At 35.8% G+C, this 15,132-nt stretch overlaps 1 protein-coding gene across 1 annotated transcript in view; it reads right to left on the bottom strand.

Annotated features, from left to right (window-relative positions):
- PGR (progesterone receptor) overlaps positions 1-14,214 on the bottom strand; it is a gene marked incomplete at its 5' end in the record, with an annotated part of 34,287 nt that extends 20,073 nt beyond the window's left edge. Inside the window, 2 exons of the mRNA XM_010153194.1 lie at positions 576-692; positions 14,063-14,214. Coding sequence (XP_010151496.1) covers positions 576-692; positions 14,063-14,214 — 269 coding nt within the window. The remainder of the gene's footprint in view (positions 1-575; positions 693-14,062) is intronic.
- Positions 14,215-15,132: the final 918 nt, after the last annotated feature.

The raw sequence follows: 15,132 nt of genomic DNA, 5'->3' as shown, positions 1-15,132 counted from the left end.
GACATAGTGCTCAATTTTGATTAATGCTACATAAAAAAAAAAAAAAATCTGTTCCAACAAGAACTAATACAAACATAGGAACTCCCAGCATCTAGTATGTGAAGTCTGTAGTGTTGGTGTAACTACTACCTGGTCCTCATGGGTGGAACAGAAGGATATAAATTTGCTGACATGTACTCAAAGCAATGATAGAAAGCACAACAGAAAAGAGAATGGGATAGTACTGATTCCTGATTTTAGTGTCAATTTGCTTCTTTATTTTTTACCTAAATCAAATTTTTTGTCCCAAAATTATTAATAAATAACACACCAAAGACACAATTCCTGCCCGTGCAAGAGAATAAGGGTACACAGAAGGAGAAATTCCTACAGAAAGGTATTTTTGTTCCAGATTTCCAGACTCATTGAAGAAAAATTATAAGGAATTTTAAAACGTCAAGTAATTCTTCTCAAACCAACATTTTATCGTGTTTCTTTCCTTTACAGTATCAAAGTAATGTTCTTTAAACTCTACAGATTAAAGTTAGTGTTCTTGACTGCCTATTTTTCTGAATGAGATTTGAAAAGCAGCTCACCTCCCAGGACCATCCCCGCTTGACAGCACTTCCTCAAGCGACATGCTGGACAGTTCTTTCTACGAATTTTATCAACTATGCAGTCGTTTCTTCCAGCACATAAATAGTTGTGCTGCCCTGCAGGCGAGAGAAAAACAGGATTAATGCTATGCTTTCCCACATGACAAAGTTACTTATGCGTACAAATATTCCAAAACCAACAGAGGATTCAAAAAAAAGGACTTCTTCATTTTATGCTAACTTTCAAATAATCATGTGTTACTGTTTAAATACAGTAATTTATTTAGCGTGTTTAAGAGTGAAAATCCCCATCTGTGAAATTCAAAAATAATTCGTAGACAGTATGAACTGGCTAAATTACTGCGCCATCAATATTCCTTAAGTAAATCAAGCATGAGGACAGACCGGTAAGTTTCTTTCAAATTTATTTTTAAGTTATTGTTCCTGATTTTAAACAACTTAAGAAAATTTTGCTTGGATTGTTATGAAGTTTCCAAGAGAAAACTAAATTAAGAAGTTGGGGCAGTGCAAAAAAAGAACCCTTTAAGCAGAGTAAATTACCTCTGGTGGAGAAGCAGTTTTGTGCTAGACCTCCTCAAATACCAGCTGAACAGATGCAGCCAACACAGTCAAAAAGACAAACAGAAGGCGGCCGTAACCTTTTGGTTTATGTTAGCTCTTCATTTATTGTTTAATTCTGAAGGACTCTGTTAGGAAGAGCCTGTCATTACAGTATTAAAATGGAATCTTTTTAATTAAATTCTCTTCCAGAAGAGCAAAAAATTAAATTCAGCGGATATTGAACCCTAAAATCCTGCCTGTTTGTGCACATCACCTTTTATTCGTTTCTGTATTTGCACTTTCTTACCGGCATCCAAGAAGAAAACATGAAAACCAAAAAAAAATATTTTGAGAGCAACAAAATTGATAGAAGAAGTATGGACAAACTACAGAATTACCAGTATCACGGATATTTCCTTCACGGAATATTGTGGATGTGGACCTCTAAATATAACAGACATCAATACCTAATCTTTTAATTTCCACTAATTTCTAGATCAGAATTACAGTATTACTCATTACTCTAAGTTAGGCATCTGATGTCACCAGCAACAAACAAATCTTTATTCCACACAAATGTTGTAACTCAGCTTTTTTTATAACCCTGTTCTGTCCTTTCTCTGCACACGGTAAAATGAGCAACCGTTCACCAATAGCTTTTCTCCACAGAAGCAAGCCAAAATGCAAAAGAATTCTCAGATGAAAAAGAAGGATAAAGAAGAACATTCTATTCTAACAAAAGAGCTAGTGCTAAACTGGGAAACAATGTATTTGTTTCTTTGCTAACATTTTTTTTCAGATAATTAATTTACTTCTTACCCATACTTCTAAGAACAATTTGTTTGGTTTTAGTTAAAGAAACTCGATTGCCTGAAATTAACTTTTATAACAGCTTCTTTTTTTTTAGAAAATAACAGGTACATTAAAACAGTTGCCTCGTGCATTGCCTGGCATTTAAAAAGTATTTAGTAATGCAGTAAATAAGAAGAAATTCTCATTTACTTTGTCCAATTAATTCTAAACCCGGATTCCTTCTTCCAGTAAACATTACCAAAAGTAACCAAACGAATAAAAAACTGTCCTGCTTTTGGCGGCAGACCAGGAAGCAAAACACTTGTTTTGAACATGCCTTCCTTGGGATTATTTCCTCATCTTGCTTTGCCTTTATTAGCTACAAAAGCATTCAATCTTTTGATAGGCAACAATAGCTTTAAAACTGTTAATTTAACTAAAATCTACCAAGCATCAGATTGTCTCTGCACTGTGGCGTTCTGATGTTTTATGCACAGTTAATTTACAAAGGAATGCTTAAGCGTTGTTTTGTTTGTGGGTGTCTTGTTTTTGTGGGTTTTCTTTGGTCCCCTGAAAGGTATCTCTTTACTAGGGAATCCTTTGGGTCTACAAAACATGGCCCATATAACCCATGTCCAATACAAGACCAAAAAATGGACAATGTAGTTCCAGTACGGCAGTAAACTCTCACAAGCAGCTCACAGTGCCACAGGCATTCAAGCTGTGCTTTTCCCCCAATAATGACACAGAAAAATGCTGCTCTACCAAAGCTAATGCCATATCATGAAATATTACTCTTCAAGAACTCAGAAAACACTGTTTATACATTCTAGAATGATGTCAGTATTTAGAATTGGCTCTTGATACAGTATGAGATTTGCGTACTCAACACCCAAGTGTGTGCTCTCACTGCTAAAGGAGGATAAAGAGTTTTGGTAGAAGCAGTAATGGCAACCCTATAACAGGAAATTATCTGGAAAAACAGAAGTTAATAGCTTGATTTATACTGATACACATTTAAATAGACTATATTATTTATATAATATTTACGCATCTAAGATTAAGCATTACAAATCAAGGATGCAATACACTGCAAAAGTTTAAATTTACAGTTACGCATTTCAGTTTAGCTACAGCTCTTAAAAACGTCTTCATAACTTAGGGGTTATCAGCAGATCCAACTTCCACTTCAATTGAAAACGCATGAATTACTCCATTATTACATAACAACTCACAAACTGCTCATCACAAATCCAAGATTGAACAACATTTTTACTATTTTCAAAACAAACTGTAAATAAAACAAAGTTATGAAAACTGCTCTTCAATGTTCCTATGTTCTAGAGTTTAAGATTAGACAGGATTAAATAATCTCTCTGTCCAGTGCATACCACAGAAGAAATCAAGTCTGTTCTTGGAATTTAGGCATAGTAAGAATTTGCTTCGATCCTCAGAAAGTGAGTATTATTCCATTACTTGTATTTAAAAACCTAATAATGACTAATGACCTAATCTTTATTCTGTCTTCACCTAGTTTATTTCTTCCATCAAGCCTCCATAATACCAGCATAAAAAAACAAGCAGCAAGAAAAAGCAAATCCCTGCCAGTGGAACCCTTCCATGAGTTACGGCGATAGAATCTCAGGCATTTCTTGATTCTTACTGCCAAACTCCTCCTTGTTTTCAAGACTGCAGGAAAGCCACAGGCAGATCCTCAGCTTTAATTACACCTTCATGTGAGTGTTCCACTCCACTTATCTCTGTCTAATCTCTCCCCAGCCCTCCCATCCCAAAGTGTACTCCAATCATTCTGATTCAGCTGCAACTTATCTGGAAAACATATCAGGTTCAATTATCTAGTATTTTTCATAGTCTTATGTGTCAGGGATTTTTTTATCACAGTCATCTGATTGGATCACATATCTGCAGATAAATGTTCTCATCTGAAACAGTTTCCACCATTATGCAGAGCTGAGTTGTGACAAACTGCTACTTGCTTGACATTAATGTTGAAGTGGCAGCAACCATCTGAAGGACAGATTGTCTGAGATATGGAAAACATGCCAGATATTTAGTTAATTTCAAAATTATGGGACAATATTTAGTTAGATGAAAGTGGCGTGTTTCCACGGGATGAGAAAACATTTATTTGAAAATACATTTGCTATATCTCAGTCTTTATGATCATCTATATTTTAACCAATTGGCTTCAATATGTATTGCAGTTACATTAAATGCATGTACTAATGAAGCATCTGAAAATTCCCCTTCAATTGGCAGCTTCTTTCTTTTATATGACTACTGTCATTATAATCAAGGGGAAAAAAAAACAGGCAGGGTAGTAATCGATTCACTAGAGCACAGGTCAGAAATTAAAGACTGGTATTTGTGTTTCTTACAAAAATATGAATATGGCAACTTTCTGGCAACTGCAACTTTCTTCAAGTCACTTATCAACGTTATCAGCTTGGGACCTAGATTTTATTGAGAATATGGAGAAAATACAGAGATGATTTCATGATACTCTCATGTTCCAGATTCTTGTAGGACAGCACTATGCTTAACCTCTATCAAAGTACATTTGTGTTAGCAAAGGTGGAAGCCCTAATGCAAACAGGCAAATACAATTTTAATTACTGTAATGACAATTGCTATATGGGCAGGTTTATATCAGAAAGTGGTCAAAATGCCAATGGTTCATACACACAAATAGGATTGCAGGTTTTGCTGTCAGTAAAGTTGCACAGATTGTATTACAGCACTGAGATATTTTAATCCAAAATACTGCTGGAAGTAGCACACACAGTGTATTTAAAAACTACACTGTTAACTTAGTTCACTGATCTTCTCCCATCACAGAATCATAGTATTCTATGATTCTATGACTTGCTGCAAGTCATTTAAAATCACTCAACTAAACTAATGAGTTGCAGAGATCTTACAGATGTGCAAAGTATGGAAAATGTAAGGCTTTATCTGCACCAGGGGTGTCACAGAATCACAGAATGGTTTGGGTTGGAAGGGACCTTAAAGATCATCTAGTTCCAACCCCCCTGCCATGGGCAGGGACACCTTCCACTAGACCAGGTTGCTCAAAGCCTCAGCCAGCCTGGCCTTGAACACTTCCAGGGATGGGGCATCCACAGCTTCTCTGGGCAACCTGTTCCAGATGCAAGCCACCAGTCACTTGTGTAAGTGCATCTGTGCTGAACTGCTGCCACCCTGCACAAAAGCAAAGCACTCGTCTGCAAACTCTCAGTTCCTCCTGTCTGCAAACAAAAGCACTTCTGCATCTTTTTCAATCTCTCCCAAATTTGAGAGAGAGAATCTCTGCCTCCCTGTACCACTTTTAACTGGCAAAGGTTTCTTATAAAAACAACCTATCCCCACCACTGGTTACCTGTTCTTTGCAAAACATATCGCAGTGTTTTATTCAGTCCCGGTTTAGACTTCTGTCTAAAAACTGCAGATATCTATCGTATCTCTTTGTAAATTACTGTATTGCCAAATATCTCCCCCATGTCCACTTTTTGCTTCCCGACAGCTACCCTCCAAGTTTTGCTCAATAATTTACTACCAATATGCTTTACCTCTTGTAATATTTTTCAAAAGTACTAATTAAATCAATAGGTTTAAAAAGATAAAGAGGTTACTCTTTAACGTAACTAAATTTGGAACTCCTTGTCAAGAATTCTTGTGGAAGCTGATAATAAACATGGTTTCAAAATAAACCACATGGAAAATAGGTTCACCTGTATCCCTATACCAAACATAATGGAGCAGATGCAGCTTGAGGAAAACTTTGACTTCTGGAAGCTAAGACAACATACTAGGTTTAGCATTACTCTGTGCTTGCTCTGACAGTCAGGTTTTCCATAACTAGGCAAACAGTCTAGCCTAGTTCAATATCAGAAATGGGAAACACTGCTAACTTGACCTTTGCTCTGATTTAAATCAGCCACTCTTCACACTGTTCCAGTGTGCTAAGCAGCAAATGTGGACTGAATTTGCCTCTCACCATGTCGGTTTATGAGCTTCGGTCTTGGAGAACTAGGAAACTATACTACCCACTTTGTAACAGTGAAAATACACGGTTCGTGTACCTGTATGCCATTACAGGCCACTACAGTCTCCAAGATTCCACACAGCTCAAATAATATTTTTTTAAATTATTTAATACCAATTTTGTTTCTGTGCCAACGGGTTCTCTAAAAATAAAAAAGTCCCTGAAGTAAGACTTAAGACACTATTTAACGAAAAACCACATCCCCCACTGACCTTACCACGCATAATCTTTTTATAAAAAGCCTGGTAGTTAGTGGGGAACTCACTTTCCATTTTCCTCTTTGCCCACTGAAATAAAATTCTCATTTCCCAAACCTTAAGCAGGTGTGCTGGCTACTACTCTCTAGTCTATACTGGTATAAAGACCTGCTACTGATGCAGATCTGCTTCACAGCAAAGAATTTAGGATTCAATGGACCAAAGAGGGCAAACTGTGGATAGCAGAGTAACTTGTGAATATATTCCATCCTGAAATCTTCTATTAGCTGTAATAATGCAGAATTCCTTTCTTCATAACAATATAGTTCAAAGTGAAAATACTAAAGAATGATTGCATCCCAAGTCAACAACAGCCTGGCAATCAGGGCTGCAAGGAGGGAAAGCTGCATCTGACTCCCTTCAGGCACTGGAGATGATGGACACAACTCTCATATCCTGGGTGACTGCCTTACCTTGTCTATGTACCCAGTGATGGGGTTTGTGTTTATAACAGGACCCAGTAATTCCTTCAACTTTGTGAAGCTAGTCTTTCCTTCCTTTGCCTGAATTGTACGTGATGAAATAAAGGGTTGAGTAAAAATGTTTAAAAAGTTCAAGAGAATGTAAAACTGTAAAAAAAGTTTTTAGAAGTTCAAAAGTAACGTAAAAAAATAAAATGTCCATACCTAAGTTAAGCCTTGTATTTTTTATAGTGTATTTTCCTTTTGTGACCAGATTTACAAGTAACTTTTGACATAATTGACCTAACAACAAACTATTGGTATTCTTCCACTACATTGTCTTCTGGTTTTAAGCATGTGATCTTACAGCCTTGTTTCAGGTTTTTTTGTTAAATGGACTAAAAAACAATGGTTAGTCTAGTGGGGAAGCAGCATTTTCAAACCACTATATATCTTGTACTGCTTTCCTTCTCTTCAACAAACCACATCTAATGTTTGCAACATCCTTTGACTGACTCTCTCCTCTTGTATCCTGATCTCAAAATCTTCCTGCCTTTTGCTGTGATTCCTGCAACATCATTGTTTTTCCTTCCAAAATCACATCTTCAGACAGTAACCTGAGCACATTGTTTTTATGCTATCTACAGAACAATTACATGTAGCTATCCTGTTTTCATTAATTTCTGGACAGAGCTAAAAGTTACAATCCTCTTTTTTACTCTTTTTAATTTCCTTGTCTATTCAATCATTTAGAACAAAGCCAAGAAAAACCAAAAACCAAACAAACAAACCCAACCAACCAACCAACCCCAAAAAACCACAAAATTAAGTCCTATTTCACAGGAAGTATCATGAACTGCAAAATACTACTTCATACTGATTTTCAGTTGGTTTGCTTAGATTGTTTACCACAGCAACATCTTGAAAGGCATAAAGTCTTTGAGCCTAAATATGGGAACTGACAACAGTAAAAATTTTCCCTAGCTAATATGTTTCAGAAGGAGATGCTGGCAGCTACAAGTCAGTATTTCCAGTTCTTTTCATGGCACTGTGTCTCAATTGCTCCTTGGTCACCATTTTCAAGTAATTAATACATCAGTGGTTAAATATGTAAAATGATGGATCTGTCAGCTATTTTGTCAGTAAGGGGCCTATTTCTTATAAATACCGAACAAGGGATTTGAACACAAAACCTACTTAAAAAGCACTCCCAACTATTTCAGTCTTATACATCATTAAAGTACCATTCCATCTTCCTGTCCCTGAGCGTTGTATTCGTCCACCAACGTAAGAAGCATCATATTTGTATTTCAGTCATTCCATCATTCTGACTTTAAAGTATTAGAGCACATTGCCATGATAAGTTTTTTTAATACATATATTCCTCTTATTCTTTGATGTGTCCTACAACTGAACTGGTGGAACAGGGTCACTCACTCACTCTAAGAATAATGAAGGTAGAAAAACCAGAAACATTAGTAGCAGAAAAAAGCAATGTGCAAAAAACCAGACACTGCTGCCTGATGACTGAAAACACCCAATGGACAACAAACTGCTAAAACGCCCTAAAGAGGGGATTTGCTTCACTAACTAGATTCTGAAGTGTGGATATCCAGCAAAACAAGTAGCATACACTCCCTTCTTGGGCACGAGAGAAAAACAGGCACTTTAGGATCCAATTTATCTTGAGTCTAAATTTTGGTTCTTTAATAGCCTACTGCATGTTAAAAACCAAAAACTGAAATACGTAACTGGCTGAAATACGGATGTCCAGGTGGTAAATGCCTACACCTTGATGCAAAGAATGCCACCTAAAATACTGGTTTTGAGGACAAAGAAAGATGGTATCATAACAACTGGACAAGGATAGGGTAATGTTCTCCTGGATCTCAATGCCTGCATGTAACTCCTTCTACGTTTTAACTACAAAGGACTCCAGGTTGTTGAAATGTGCTCAAATGTGAACCGATACTAAGCAACAGCCAATTGTGAAAAGGCAGGTATAAGCTGTGACTAGGTATAACTAGGAAACCTTGGATATATCACTACACATAATGGTAGGCTGTAAGACACAAATGACCATTTGTTAAGTCTTTCCATTCTGCTGTGTCTAAACCATCTCTTACTAGTACATCATCAGCTCTGTGGAACAGATGCACAGCTTAAGGAGATAGACACCATCAAACCTAAATCTATTTTTATCAGATAACAGTTTGACTACAAATACTTACATTTTATATACTTAAGTTATATAATCTGTAAGTATTTTAATACTTATTTACATGATATATTACATTATATTACTTTCATTCTGTATTATTTTATATATAATACTTTAAATAATATGAAATAAGTATTATATAGACTTACTACATTTCTTTTATATACTACAGAAATTATTTGCTATTAATGATATGGGTGGGATTTATATCACCACCTGCAGACCTGACACTCCTTTATAATAGGTGCTGAGAAATAGTTACCTTTAGAGTACTGTTATATTCACCCCAAGTAGATACCTAAAATAAGTCAGTGAATTCCTTCCTAGAAGTTCTTGTTTCTCTCCATTCACTGTAAAGTGAACTTAAGATGAGCAGCTGAGGTTACTCACACTGTGCACATCTAAGTTAGAAAAGAGGAGTATCCAGCAACACTGAGCAGTCAGTTAGTTGATGGTGCTCTTTAATATATGTAGTTTTACACTACCTGAAATAGTCTCCATTCCACCTGAAAAGGTCTTTAATGTAATATTTGATACTGTTGCTAAAATGCCACATAAAGTTATGCTAAACATTGTGGTAATTCACATTTCTGCAGCTGATTCTGTTCTAAGCCACAGCTGTCAGGAAAGCAGTAATAAGTCACAATGAGAGCAGTAGGAAGCCCAGCATTAGCACAACAGCCAAAGTACCAGAATGAATACAGTTGTAGCTCACTCAGTTGTTGTTCCTCATATGAACCAATTAATCAAATTAATGTTTGTCAGATAGCTGAAAAACAAATACTTTTGAAGTCAGAAGGATTATGAATATATACAATCATGTAACAGTACAGATTTTCCCTTTTCATAATGCAAATTCTTTGTTCTCACAAAAGTGACATTTCCCACTGGAATTTTAGGACCCTCAATCTACATGTGAATTTGGAAATACACTTAGCTTTCTGGATATTAACATATTTTGGTCATGTGCAAAATAAAAGAGCTTTAATAATACTAAATATTGTATTAAGTGAAAAGCATTTCCATCTCTCAACCTGCTATAGGTATGCTTTGCATGTTTGTTGTTTTCTACTTCATGAAACCTTCCTCGCTACTGGGTTTACAGTACAGACTGTACCAAATTCTGATGCCAAGATCCAACCTGAAAAGTTGGATTAAAAATTGGAAATCCCTGCAGAGTTAGAAAAAAAAAAAAGTTTTAAATCTGCTTCATCAATTTCACAGATGAAAGGGTCTCTATAGTATTGCCTTTCACTCTGTTTTCAGAAAGGATTTTCTATGAATGGTTGGCATTTTTAAAACTATTTGGCATGCTGTGCCACTTCACATTCTTAAGCTATGGAAAAGCACAACTGTTTAGCCCAGTAATTTTCTGTACGTACAGTATTCCACTGCTTACGTAGTGAATCACGTTATCATCACAAAACTGCCTGTACGTAACACGGGTCAGAAAGACCTGACAGAAAGTTCAGCTGAAGTCACGGGCGGCCCTCTTACTGTAAATGTAGCTCATCTTTACTTTCCTCCACGAGTACATCTCCATATGCAGTCAAAACTCTTGTGGAATCCCTACTTTCTGCCAGGTCGAGTTTGCCAAATTCAGGTCTCGGAGAGAAGAAAAGTTCACACTTTGTCAGCTAAGTGTTAGCTACTACATCTGCTTGAGCTCGCCCCCTGACGCTATTATCTGTACAGCGCTGTTACTATGAGGCACATATTAAAACTAGACAAATCTTCTATATAATCATTAGATCAATTTTGTAATAGAGTCTTAGGTATTTAAACAAACCAAGAGTTAATTTCTGACCCATCTGCTGTAATATCATGCATTTATGTTGGCACAAACTCCTCAATTTCAGACAAGTACTTTCATTAGGTGTCAATAATATACACAAAGTACAATGCAAATGCTTTATATAAATATAGAACAAAAATTAGAAGTGGGATTTTATATAGAAAATACAGCATGTTTTTTTCAGGATTTAGGTAATTTTAATTTTTCATTAGTAAAACTACTGCAAAGGAGACGCATTCAACAAAAAGCCAAGAACGCAGGCCATTTGTACAATAAGTGAACCAATGGACTAGTAAATCCATCCTTTTAAGGGATGAATGGAGAATGCGCAACCTCTAAAAGCAAATAAGTGTTTCTAAAAAAACAATCAGTATTTTTGTCCCTTAGGTACATGTTCTCTCCACTATGGGGAGCCAAGAACACAAAAGACAGAAAATACCTACCAAATCATTTATATTTAAGAAATTGTTGCCAACATGATAAAACAATTGTAAATCTACACTTTCATTTTAGTAATCCTCACACGGTTCTGACCCCCTGTGAATCTGTATGTGTATCTGCTAGTTATATTCAAGTGTATGTTTAAATCATACTTAGTATAGAATCATTTCTAGGTTCACCTGTACAGTTTTAAATGATTATGCAGTTTGAGCATTTTAAATAAGCTCTGGTTTTATTTCAAAAATATCAGAGATGAAAAATGGAGCTTTCTGGATAACATAATGGTTCATTTTGTCCCAAAGGAAGCATTCAACTAACACCGTATTTTCCACATAGTGAAATACATGGTGTATGAATAGGACAATTTCTGTGAAGAAAATTACATAGGCTATTAGATTTGAAACAGCCAACACATCTGAGACTACTGAAATAATTAAAATAGAAAACTGACACTTTCCAACAAATTTAGCATCCCTATATTATGGACCTTGCTATCTACACACCCAAAAACCTGTTAACATACGAAAAAGATCACAAAATACAGAAAATCCAAGAAGTAGCAAAAGCCATCTATTTCCAATCATGTTTTAATTTCTCATAGTGATCAGTATTTTATGGCAAGTACATGAAAAGTAGAGTTTTGATCATGAATTTGCACTCACAAAACTTTATCTTATTTGCATGAATTATTATTTAAAAAAAAAACAACATCTGTAGTAGTACTAAAAATTTTAAGAGGTAAATAATGCATTCCCACTCAAGAAATGATGGGCAGGGGGACATTTTTACATAAGAAGAATATCTTCAATCTAGACAATTGCCACCGTGAATTTTTAAACACTATTTTCTATTGCATCTACAATAAAAACACTGTTTCTTCTTACAGAAGAGAAATCTGTCATCATTCTTTCCGTTAAGAAATAAACCAGAAAGTACTTCAACTCTAAATGAAATCATGTATCTATTCATAAATGGGATTATTTCAATGCTAGTAATTATATGCTTCCATTAAATGAAGAAGTTCCCCTCCTTAAACAAACTCTCTGTAGACTTGCAATTTCTACACAAAAAGAAGTAACTGCATTTGTTCATCTTGCTCATGCCCACACCACTCATGCCTGTCATTTTTCTAAGGCTCAATAACCTGTATTTTTTTCTTATCACAGCCAAGTAGTCTGAGGTAGTTGTCTGTTCTTGGAATATTACTGAAAAAGCCAAACACAGTCCCTCACCATACTCTCAGTCTTTGGAATAATTTAAAAATTAAAAATAGAATTGCTTTGTAAAACATAAGCATTTTGTTTGTGTAATTGTGTTGACCTCTTATTTCTCTGTATGTCTGTATTCTTAATCTGGTAATATTCTGCAAATACAGACTTTGATTAAATAATCAGTGAAAAAAACCTTAAGATATTCCTACTACTAATTTACATGCCTTCTTGACATTTATCATTAAAATATTTATACTGAAGAGTAATGATATGAGGGTTTGAGCAGGTTCACCTACTACGCAAACACATCTGGGTATTAGTTTAGGAAAGAGATGAAATTCAAAAGTGTTGAAAACAAATCCAAATAACAAATTACAATATTACTGCATAGGTGAAAAAGGAATAGTAAAACATATTAAAACATGTCACTCAAAAATTACCCTACACTCATTCTTAAAATTCCAACTCCCTGTCTTTTGTAAAAGTGTATGGCTGATTTACCAAAACAACCAAAGCAAAAAATGTGAAGCCAAACCAGGAGACCAGGAGCCACAGTGAAACTGAAATGTATTCCTCTAAGTGACTTAAGGGACAAGTGTTTTCCTTGGAACCTAACACGTATGTCCCTCATAGCTTTCTCATGGATTCCATCAATGTATTAGAGAAAATGAGGCACTAGCTCAAAAGTACCCCTAGCTCACCTAGTCAAGTGTCATCACTTTGCAAGTACCTAGTACGTTAAAGGAAGAACAGGAGTCTATGCTTAAAGTAGAAAGTAACAGCACACTGAAACAAGAAAAATCTAATTACATTATTTGCTAAGATTTTAATTTTCCAATACTTCCCTTTTCATTTGAAGAGCAGTAGACTCTATAAAGTTGAATCAACTCTGTATCACAAGAAAATGCATGATGCTGTTTTTTATTTTAAGGAATCCTATACATTGAAACAATCTTTTTTAAGTGCATGGAGCAGGAATTTGAATATCCTAGTTCTGGCAGGGTAAGATAAAAATTAGAAAAGGAGACAAAACATAAAATGTAGAAGGATTTGTTTCACCACTTCATCAGCTGAACTATATAAAGCAATCTGCTCTTGTATTCATACCTCAAATCTCAGTGGGTATTTACGGACAAGGCATATAATCTAATACAAAAAAAGAAAAAATAAACATAGGCATTGCTGCTGATTTATTAAACCTGCAGCTTGACCTTGTAATTTAATGGTTATTTGGAAAAAAAGTCAAATTCATTTATTATCATCATGGCTTGAAATAGTTCAGTGTAACTTGAAATACTTCCATGAATCTCAGAAAGCCAAATTGTGCGTCCTGCAAGCAACAAAAATTCCAAGACTTCAAAAGCAAAATGAAGCCAAAATAAATTCTAATCTGCCTATCATTAGTTCATACCCACAAAATCTTCCTTTGAATAGTATCTTCCCTTTTAAAAACAAATTGTGTAACACACAAAGTTTTTAGGAAACTTCCTACTCGGAAAGACTAACTGATAAAAGATAAATAATAAACAGCAAATAAGAAAAGTAAACCAAGCAATACTAGAAAAAGCAATTAAAAAAGAATTTAGTTAGTACACACTGTAATATTTAAACAGTTGCCAGAACAGAAAACATTGCTACAGCAATAACATTTTTAAACATCAGCAATAAATAAAAGGTATGGCGTTAGCAATGCCCAAAAGTGTGTATTTCAGATAATTAGGAACAATGGCATCATATAGTACCTTCCATCGCTCTTTTAAAGAAGACTTTACAACTTCCACAGGTAAGTACTCCATAGTGGCAACCCGACGCCTCGTCACCGCAGATGAGACAAATCTTCTGGGGTAGCGATTCAAAACCGAATTGAGAACTTTGGCTGGGTTCTGTATCTGGCCTTCAAAAGAAAAAGAAAATAATTAAGAGAAATTAAATACACAGTTTTGCAAGTTAACTACTTACCTGTATCAGTTGGGTTTATGCTAAAAACTTTGTTTTAAAATTTGTTATCAAGCTACAGAAGGATATGAAAAAAATGAAGTATGACGGCCTTTCTGCTGAGGGGTTTGTCTCCACTACGGTAAAAGGCACATTTGTAACACCTGCCAGTCATCAAACAGATTAGTAGTGGGCAAAAAGCATAGTAGCATTCTAATCCGTTTTAGCTAAAAAAGGTAAAATCTAGGAGCTTTTTCGTAAAACGTTCATATTCCTCAACACCTCTTGTGAGTAAAGTCAGAATGACTCATACTCTTTTTTTTTTTTTTCCTGTACACAGGACGGTAGAGACAGAATCAAATACAAGTCAATTGAATTTCAACAGCCCCTTGCAGACGGGAAATAACTAAATTTTATCTCGGCTAGAAAAACCTGCAGTATTTGTCACTTCCCATTCGGCTGCATCACTCTGCTCAGTACCCGACGGGCAAGCTGAGGGAAGCGAACATCGCTCGGAGTTTCTAAGAAAGACTCACCTTTTTCACCATTACGCATAAAAATGCAAGGATTTCCGTTGAAACTGTAGCGCTGTATATATGTATCTGGAACTAGATGATCTTTGAGGTCCCTTTGAACCCAAACCATTCTGGTTTTGCACACATTTCTAGGAAATGCACATCTTGGCATCACAGCAAGCCTCATTCTGCCAATTCAACACCCAGGTGTTTCGGGTTTCTTTTTTGTGTGAAATTAACTGGTTTGTTGGCTGTTTTTCCCAGGTGGGGGACGACACTTCGCGAGGGTGTTTAGGTACAAACGGGCGCGGCTGCCCTCCCCGCGGACCCCTCAGCCCGTCCCGCCGCCCCCCTTACCGAAG

Source organism: Eurypyga helias, unplaced genomic scaffold (assembly GCF_000690775.1).
Source record: "Eurypyga helias isolate BGI_N326 unplaced genomic scaffold, ASM69077v1 scaffold17526, whole genome shotgun sequence".
NCBI lineage: Eukaryota > Metazoa > Chordata > Aves > Eurypygiformes > Eurypygidae > Eurypyga > Eurypyga helias.
The sequence above is the reverse complement of the archived record's forward strand: the minus strand, read 5'-3'. Positions and strand labels throughout refer to the sequence as shown.